This window comes from Micropterus salmoides, unplaced genomic scaffold, assembly GCF_014851395.1.
Source record: "Micropterus salmoides isolate LMB-PRFRI ecotype aquatic unplaced genomic scaffold, ASM1485139v1 Ms_hic_scaffold_1710, whole genome shotgun sequence".
Lineage (NCBI taxonomy): Eukaryota > Metazoa > Chordata > Actinopteri > Centrarchiformes > Centrarchidae > Micropterus > Micropterus salmoides.
The window spans coordinates 42,705-51,934 of NW_024040830.1; the positions used below are offsets into that span (position 1 = coordinate 42,705).

Consider the following 9,230-nt stretch of genomic DNA (forward strand, 5'->3'; position numbering starts at 1 on the left):
ATTTTTGTAGAAATCCACAATAGAAAGAACGTTTTGTGTTTTAACTTGCAGCTCAGAGTAACAGAATCTCCCTCAGCCACAGGATGGACAGGGCTCACCAGGATCAAATCACTGTCTGTCAAAAAACATCAAAGAAAATGAGTTCAGCTGGTGCTGGTTAATTGACTTTAATGTGTCTTCCTAAATTATTCTTTCTTCCAGATATCTAAAAGTAAAACCAGCATAAAGAATATAGTGTTTGTTTGAATTTTGTTCATAGAGATTCCACTCAAACTAGGCATTTTATTTCAGTGGGTGGTAATGGCACTTTCAGCTTGCAGCCAACCTTCATTAGATAGGATTCAACTTCACTGTTCATGCAGAGGACAGGCAGAGTTGGGAGGATTACTTTAAAAATGTAATCTGGTACAATTACTAATTACTTGTTAAAAAATGTAATCAGTAACGTAATCCAAGTATCACAAAATAAAAATAATGTCATCTGATTACTTTTAGTTACTTTTGAAAACATCAATACCGAATAGGCAAATGAAGACAAGAGAATATCAATGATTGGTTGTCTGGGCTACGTTCAGACTGCAGGCCAATGTGACCCAGATCCGATTTTTTTGCCCATATGTGACCCAGGTCTGATCTTTTTATGACAGTGTGAACAGGCCAAGTCACATGGAAACTGATCTTTTCCAGTTTGGAATTGGGCCACTTCCATATGTGGTCTGAATCCGATACAGATCTTTTTAAATGCGACCCGAGTCTGGACCCTCAGGTCGGAATCGATGTGACTTTTTATTATTTGACATGGGCCACATTTAAACAGTAATGTGAATTGTCAAACAAAAAAAATCGGATCTGGGGGAAAAAAAACGGAATTGAGCATTAAGGCCTGCAGTCTGACCATAGCCATGTTTAAATGTTTTTATATGATATGCCTTGCACTACGTCATCACTCATCTCTCTTTGTACTCTCTTGGTTTTAGCTTAGTGCATTTAGTTAATTTCATCTTGGTGTGTTTTTTCTTTGACACTGAATTAGGTAATTCGCTTGTTTCAAGAGTGGTGCCCTGAGGTAGATATAACTTTAAGTTATATTCTATTATTAATTATTAAATAATAGTAATAATAGTAATTACTACATTATTTAATATAAATATAGATGTCATCTACACCCTAATCCCCAACAGCACCTAGCATTTTTAAGTATGCAGATTATAACGACGTATATGTAGTTGGTTATATGTACAGTAACATGAGCAAACAGTGTAGGGATTCAGTCTGTTTTCACCATTGACTGGAGTTATTTATGGCTAAAGTAGAGCAGTTGCCTTACCACGCTAAGATGTAGTTTGTTTCTTAAGTGTGAATTTACAACAACCTTGTTTAGTTCTGTTGAACAGAACCCCGAGCGTTTAACTACTTGGTGCAGTTCGTTTGGGCTGGTGTGAATGCCAGACTCAAATTCTGGTGAAGACCAAACAACCGCACCCTGGTCTGCCTTGAAGAGATGGTCACAGTGAATCAATATATTTGACCATCGCAACCCGAGAGAAATGACTCGTTTTGCTATCAGAATGTGATCCATTCGGTCGGTAACATTTTAAAGGGCTACACCAGCCGCACGTACTGTATACAGTTTTATCGCCATTTATGTTAGAGTCGCGCAAAACCGGAAGTTATTAGTTATACGGTTTGACATTTTTGTTAGAATAATGTTTAAGGTGTTTATTGAAAGTTACACTGAACTTTGGGGATGCAGTTTTCTTGCTCAGCTTTGTTGCTCTCAGGCTGCGCCCTTCACATTTTTGTAAAAACACCCACGTCATATTTTGCACACACACCCAGCCAGTCAAACATTGTTGCTAGGAGGCCGTATCAGAGGCTCAGACGAGGCTATAATTTAGAATAAATTGCATATCCGAATGAAGGAAAATGGGGCCTGCAACTGGGCCCAGGCCTGATAAGAAGAACAGATCTATGAACACAAGGGGTCTTTGCATGAGGACTGCAACTCTGAAGGGTGTGAAGGTCATCATGTAACGCAGCACACAGCACGCGAACTTGGAGTGCTGTTTTCCCAACTGTGTAATTGTTTTATGCATATACAATGATTTGCTAATATCAAGATTATTTCTTATTGATCAGTGTCACGTTTAAGTCTTATTTCTTTAAAAATGTTAAAGGTTGAATACACTACTGTTTTTATATTGAATATGTGTGGAAGAGGAGGTGGGTCTTAGCATATGTCCAACAAGAGGATGAACGAGACAGGATATATCAAACAATGTAATACAGAGTTGTAGGAGTTTGATGTATTTGTATTTGCACTTGTTTGAAATGAGTTGATTTGAACTTTACTGTAGTCATTATCTCACTGAAGATTATCATTACAACTGAAATCTGTGTGTCGTCTGCATAATTATGGTAACATATTTTGTTGTTTTTCATAATCGGAGCCAGAAGAAGCATGTAGATGTTAAACTAAGTCCAGAGTTATATAATGCAATAAAATTTAAATAATACAGATACAAAAATAATCTCATTAAAACTCACTCTGTACAGTGATGTTGACTGCGTTGCTGAACTGTCCTGTGTCAGACTCACACCAGACCACTCCATCAATGTACTGTGATTTATTGGCATTGCATGTGGATCCAGTCTTTATCCCCCAGGAAGAACAGTGTGTCAGGTGGCCAGATTTAGAAAAACTTCTCACTCTCCACTCAGCAGAGTTTCCTTCACAGCTCAGTGACACGGACTTTTCGATGAAGTGCTGCACTCTGTCAGGACTCACTGCGAGAGACGCTGCTGGATAAAAATCTGAAAAACAACACAATGAGGGGACAAACAAAGTATTATAAAGTAAATAGTAAAATTAAGATTAAAAAGAAATAAACTTTATTGTGGTTTATTTTGGACTTAATCGCTTTCATTGTTGAGGCTTAAACGGTTCTGGATCGTGCAACAGTGTAACACAGTGCACAATAAGGAGGAATCTGTAGTTAACAGAAGGTAGTAATGCAAAGATGCACGAATTGTGATACTGCTCTCTGGGTGTATAACTACCTCTACCCCCAAAAACAAGACAGTAAGAAGACAGCAAGCCAACATTAAAAAACTGTCAACACTGTCCTCTTTTTATGTCTTTTTATAATACAGACTACCCTTTACAAAGTTTTTAATTTTTGTGTTTCTCCTTAAATATTTGCATACTGTTCTGGGTAGTTCAGGGTTCCTACATGTCCTGGAAAACCTGAAAAATGAAAGAAAAAGTAAAATGTCCTAGAAAATAATTTTGCTGGCATGCAAACTCCTCGCTTTGAAACCAAAATTAGTCATCTACCTGATTTGTGTAGAACCTATGAGATTTTTTTGTTTAACTTTACATCTGGCTCTACCTAACCAATCGCCACTCCTAATGTCTAAACCTGACTGCCAATCAGAGGCAGAGTAAGGCAGGTTTTTTTTCTCCAAGTCTGCTACACTGCCGAGTCTGCTGAACACACTGCCAAAATGTTGAATTGCCTGTTGGAAACGACAGTCTCTTGTCGGAACGCACGCCTGAACGCAAGACATCAGTAAACTAGCTTACAATGTTAACTGTCCCGTCATATCCAATAATGTTCGATATTTTATAATTTAGCCCACTTTTATTAACCAACAGTGTTAGCTAAACAAAATTGTTCATTAATACCTGCGGCAGCAACGACAGTAGGCTGCATGGCATGTAAGCTATCATCAACAGGATAAAACATGTCAGCTTCGGTGTTATTTACACTGTGGACGATGGAAAGATTGAAAGCAATTGTTAAAAATGCTTTGAAAAATATCTTGTAAAAGAAATGTTAAATAACAAAAGAAAATGCTTTGAGAAAGGTTTATTATCACTTATTTAAATATTTAACTGATTTATACCACTGCTTGGTTTAATTTCCTATTGTGACACGATCTTTACAACATCAACTTTTTATATTTGCACACCTATAAAGTTGCCACAGTTATTTTTAAGACCAAGTTCGTTGTGAAGTGTGGTGCTATTCAGTTATGGGTGTTCAGACAGCAGTGTTCAGAAGATCAAAGATCAGTTTGTCATAATTTTGTTGCATGTAATAGTAATATAATAATGATGTATTGTAATAGTATGTATTGAATGTAGTGACGAAACATGCTCTGTAGATCAGTTGTGCGTTTGGGTTACAGTAGAAACATGGTGGCGCAACATGGTGACTTCCATGTATTCTCCTAAATATTACACACTGAACCTTTAAAACTTTTGGTTTCTAATTACAAATGTAAAGCTATGGCCTGAAGTTGTTGAGTCAAATGTTTAAACAAATGAAAAACAAATTATGTATCAGGATGAAAAGGAGGTCAGAAGATTCACTCATTCAGTCCAGTCCAGCAGAACTCAAATGACACAGTTGTGTTTTAGTGAACATTTTGTAAACCTGCACCTTTGACCTGATGCTGGTGTGAGGGAAAATTACATTTATTCCATTGTGTGAGTGCAGAAAAGTCAAAACAAACTGACCTCCAGACCAGACAAACTTTGGTTCACTGTAAGAAGTGTAATACACTGGATCTCCTCTTCCAGCTCTGCACTTATATCCTGCTGTGTGTGTCTGTCCATGAACGATGTAGGAATCCTGTTCAGTCCCGTTGCTGCTGCCAGGTAGCAGCTCTTGGTCGTAGGAGTAGTCTGATAGTTTGGGAACAGCCTTAAACCAGAAGAACCTCCATCCTGCAGATGGATCTTTAACTCTGCAGCTCAGAGTTACTGAGGCTCCAGGACTCAGCCAGGATGGAGACACAGTGAGGAAAGGCTGGGGCTCTGTTGGAGAGGGATTTTTACAAATAAAAACATGTAACAACCTTTAAATGAACTGTATAATATTCACTTTGAGAGAAATGTGATGTGACTCACTGTCTGATACTGTTAATTGACAGGATCACTCCAGTCTGTTGAAGTCTGCTGTGCACTTTTCATTCTGCCCTTACACCTGTAGTCTCCACTCAGGGCTGAGTAAGCAGATCTAATCCAGTGTTCATTTTGCTTTAAAGGTTTGTCTGAGCTGGATGTTTTCCACTCGTACTCCCACTCAGTGTCTCCTCCGTCCTTGATCTCACATCTCAGAGTGATCGTCTCTCCTGAGTATATTTCAGACCAGTTTGGTTGCAGAGTCACAACAGCCCTGTTTGTGACTGTTCATGATCATGAATTCATAGTGAGGATACAAAAATGACAACATGGTAAATCTACAGCAACATTTTTTTATCAATTAATAATTATGGATTCAAAACTGTTTTTAAATTATGTTTCAAAAACAAATCAACAAGTCAAACTCACTCATTTTATCGATGCTGACTGGATCACTGTACTTTGTGTAGTAAACTGGGTCTCCTCTTCCTCCTCTGCACCAGTAGAGTCCTCCCTGTGAGACACTGATTTGTCCATCTGAGATGAAGACAGCATCTTGTGTGTTCAGGGGTTCAGAGGTTTTTCTCCTCTGTACCAGAAGTATTTCCAACCAGATGACGGGTTCACAGAGCAGCTCAGGGTCACACTGCCCCCTGCTGGAAAGTCTCTCCTGTCAGAGCTCAGTTCAGCCTTTGGTTTCTGTGCTGTTTGATTTAGAACAGGGGTATTCAATTAGATTTCAAAGAGGTTTAGTTAGAGAAAATTTCCTGAAGCAAAGGTCCGGAACATCAAAACGACGAACTTGGGTTATCATTCAGTACTATAACCTATAGTTGTATCAACACATGTTTTTAGTCAACAACGGACTGTCAAATCAAATAATATTTCAGTCAGTTTTCACATCAAACTGGAGGGATAATAAATAATAACTATTCAAATAATAAATTCTAAATTTAAGTAAACTAAAGTGCCTAATTTTTAGAAAAAAAAATGTAATAAAAAGTGTAGCTTGAAGTGATGAAGTGTAGTCTTAACCAATTTTATAATAAACACTCAACACATCATAACAAATGAACAGCTGTAATGCCTCCTCTTCTCTTTCATTTCCTCTTACAGAGCTACCACTTTCCTACTTTCTGTTGTTCAGTGAGAAACGTGAGCTCCAGCTAGCATATTGCAGATCTATGAGATATTCTGGTTTTGAACTGCTCGTGGGAGGAATGTACATGTAAAAATCTGTACATTCTTGATTAAAAGTCATGTGAAATCTCTTTTATCTTTCGTCTCCTCAATTCGGGTGTGTTTCGAAAACGTCTCTGGTGAATCTCGCGGACTCGACTCGCAAGCCTCGGTATGCACAGATTTGATTGGTTGAGCAGCGTCACATGAGACGATTGGAGCACATGCGATTGGTCTGTGAGTTTTCTGGTCCTCTAAACCAGTACAGTAAATGCTAGAAACGCTGCGCGGGTTAAAATAGAAACGCTCCGTCACGAGGTAGTAGTCTCAATAATAAATGGGCTGTAGGTCGGCGGTCCGGAGAGGACGGCGGCTGGGTCCGGATCCGGACCGCGGTCTGCCTATTAGTGACCTCTGATTTAGAACAAAGACATCGGTTTGGAAGATTACTTTTTAGTCCAGTACAATGTAATCAGTAATGTAATCCAAGTACCACAATATAAAAATAATGTAACCTGTTTACTTTTAGCGGAGGTGGAAAGTAACGAATTACATTTACTCACATTACTGTAATTGAGTTTGTAGTTTTTTTATGTACTTAAGTCGTTTTTATAATCTGTAATTGTACTTTTAGTATTTTGTCTTAAGTATTGTACTTCGTTACCTTTTAAATCACAGTCCTTACTGAGAAAAAACAATTCACGTTTGCGGGTGGCTCAAAGACAAGACTGACTGTGACTCAGCTTGCTGCGGAGAGTCCCCAGCTGCAGAAGCACCGGGGCCCACCTGTGGCGCTGAACCCAACGGCCGGCGCAGCGCAAATCGCTTCATATCTGAAAGGGCCATCTCATATAGGGCGCAAAATGTACATACTGCTCCGCCAGAGGTTTTTCACTCAGCGCGAATGAACTCCGGCCAGCTGATGCAACACCGGCGATTTTAACTTCGCGCATTGAGTCCAGACAGTAACGTAATTGTTAGGCAACAGTTTTGCAATATAAACATCATAAAACGACAGCCTTTTTTTCATCAATGTAACTTTAACTTAAGTCCATTATTTTAGTACTCTTTCCACCTCTGACTTTTAGTTACTTTTGGATTACTTCATTGCCAATTACACAAATAAAAACAACTTGAGCTCACATCTGACAGTGGACGTCTCACCACTGAAGATCTGAGTCCAGTTGGGTTGAAGAGTCACAACGGCCCTGTTGGGAACTGTTAACACAAAAAATACCCAGTTAGGATACAAATAAAAATGTACAATTAAAAAAAACTGTCAACTGGCAACAATTTGACAATTGTATGAAAGTTAAACAAACATGACTTAATAGCCATGAAAACAAAAACAGTTCATAAACAAAATAAACTAGACTCCATGGCTTCGAAAAGTGTTTTGGTTCAATTCTTGTTTAAATGTAGCAAACCTACACTTTGTTAATAAAATCATGAATAGTAATACTTTTTAATAATTTTAATATAATGAGCACTCATTCAAGGGGCACCACCTAAAATTGCTGTCCGCCCAAGGTTTTATTAATCCTTGGGTACAGCTTAATAATTACAACAATTAGTTACTAGTCATCAGTTAGTTATTAATTGTTCAATCAGTTTTCATCAGTTAGTTTAATCCAGTGTTTCTCAACGGGGCGGTTGCGCAATATTTTGGAAGGGGTGATGCTGAGCTGCTTTTTTGACTTCTATACTTTGCAAATACAATAGTCTATGTGACCCATACCAACTGTAAAATTGAACACATGATGGTACTTTAGACTGCTGTGGCGCAGGCAGCATAGCCGCGGCAGCGTATATGTATGTTGGAGAGAGAGGCACATAAAGAGAACTCTTCAATATAATATGTTAATACGGAAAACTATTGTATATATATATAATTATTTTAGGAACTTTAAAATAAGAAATTAGGTATTTACTGTATCTAATATTATCTGTTGTTAAATTGTGCACAGTGAAGACACACAGTGTGCCATTATAGACCTGAGCATAATGTTTGTGTGTGTGTGTGTATGTGTGCTTCGTAATTAAAAAGGAAACTGCGACATCTGGTTCACATCATGCGTTTAGATCATTAAAATAGGGCCGTTTGTCTTTTTAAATAACCCATCTGTTAATAATTTGCTGTATAAATTACATTTAAAACTAAAATATTTGATAATTTTGAGTTGCTTTTAAATTGTACTAGACATTATAAATCTTAGTGGAAGAGGTTAATTTAAATTTGTGATAAACAATTTTCATTCATGTTATCCATACATGTGATGCAGAGAAGACGTATTGAGTACTATAGTATGAACAGTCTGTTGGTAATGGCATACTTATTAATTGTTAATTTAGTTTGCAATATGATATAATACCGATTTAGTATACTGTATGCTGTAGTTAGTAAAGACGTTAAACACACTCCAACATACTTATAACAGAAAATGGCTGGAAGTAAATGAAATGACTCTAATGTTGCTAAATGGTAATGAATTATACAAATATGACCAAAGTTGTGCACAGTAGGTGGAGAATTATCTTGATTGAATAAACACAAAAACAGGAAAGAAAGAAAAATGTTAAATCACCTTGAGCGTGTCCACAGCAGAGGAGTGTATTCAGCACTATAATGAAGATCGATAGTATCATCAGACATTATCAAAATGGCACAAATATCAAATAGTTAATAAATAAAGGCATTTAAAACAGCTGGAGTTTCACCAACAGCAGTTTGCAGCAAGTGGACAAACATCAGATATATATCTGAACCAGTTGCTGATGTACTCACAGAATAATGGCAGCATCAAAGTGTGCTCCATCCTCACATCCAGCACTGAAAGTCTGCCGCTCTGCTACTGAGGAAAAGAGAGACTGAAACTGCAGCTGGAAGACAAAAAGAGAACTGTGAAGAAAATAAGTTACATTTCATATAAATACAGTGTGAGATCAGAGGTTTTCTACAACGTCTTTATCTAAGTTTAGCCCATTTCTTCACTTGGTTTGACCACATCTTTGGATGTTTACACTTCCTGTCTAGCCTCTGCAGATAGCATGCAGAGAAGACATTGCATGATTTCTGCATATTTCAATTAAGAGAGAGAGACTTCATTTGAGTGAATAATAAGGATTTATTTACTTTTGC

At 37.6% G+C, this 9,230-nt stretch overlaps 1 protein-coding gene across 1 annotated transcript in view; it reads right to left on the minus strand.

Annotated features, from left to right (window-relative positions):
- The window catches only part of LOC119908253, a 31,878-nt gene extending 22,900 nt beyond the window's left edge, over positions 1-8,978 (minus strand). The window contains exons 1-7 of the mRNA XM_038725971.1: positions 8,877-8,978; positions 8,677-8,712; positions 7,235-7,309; positions 5,342-5,616; positions 4,948-5,196; positions 4,526-4,825; positions 2,548-2,814 (exon numbers count right to left, since the gene is read on the minus strand). Coding sequence (XP_038581899.1) covers positions 2,548-2,814; positions 4,526-4,825; positions 4,948-5,196; positions 5,342-5,345 — 820 coding nt within the window. The 5' untranslated portion in view covers positions 5,346-5,616; positions 7,235-7,309; positions 8,677-8,712; positions 8,877-8,978. The remainder of the gene's footprint in view (positions 1-2,547; positions 2,815-4,525; positions 4,826-4,947; positions 5,197-5,341; positions 5,617-7,234; positions 7,310-8,676; positions 8,713-8,876) is intronic.
- Positions 8,979-9,230: the final 252 nt, after the last annotated feature.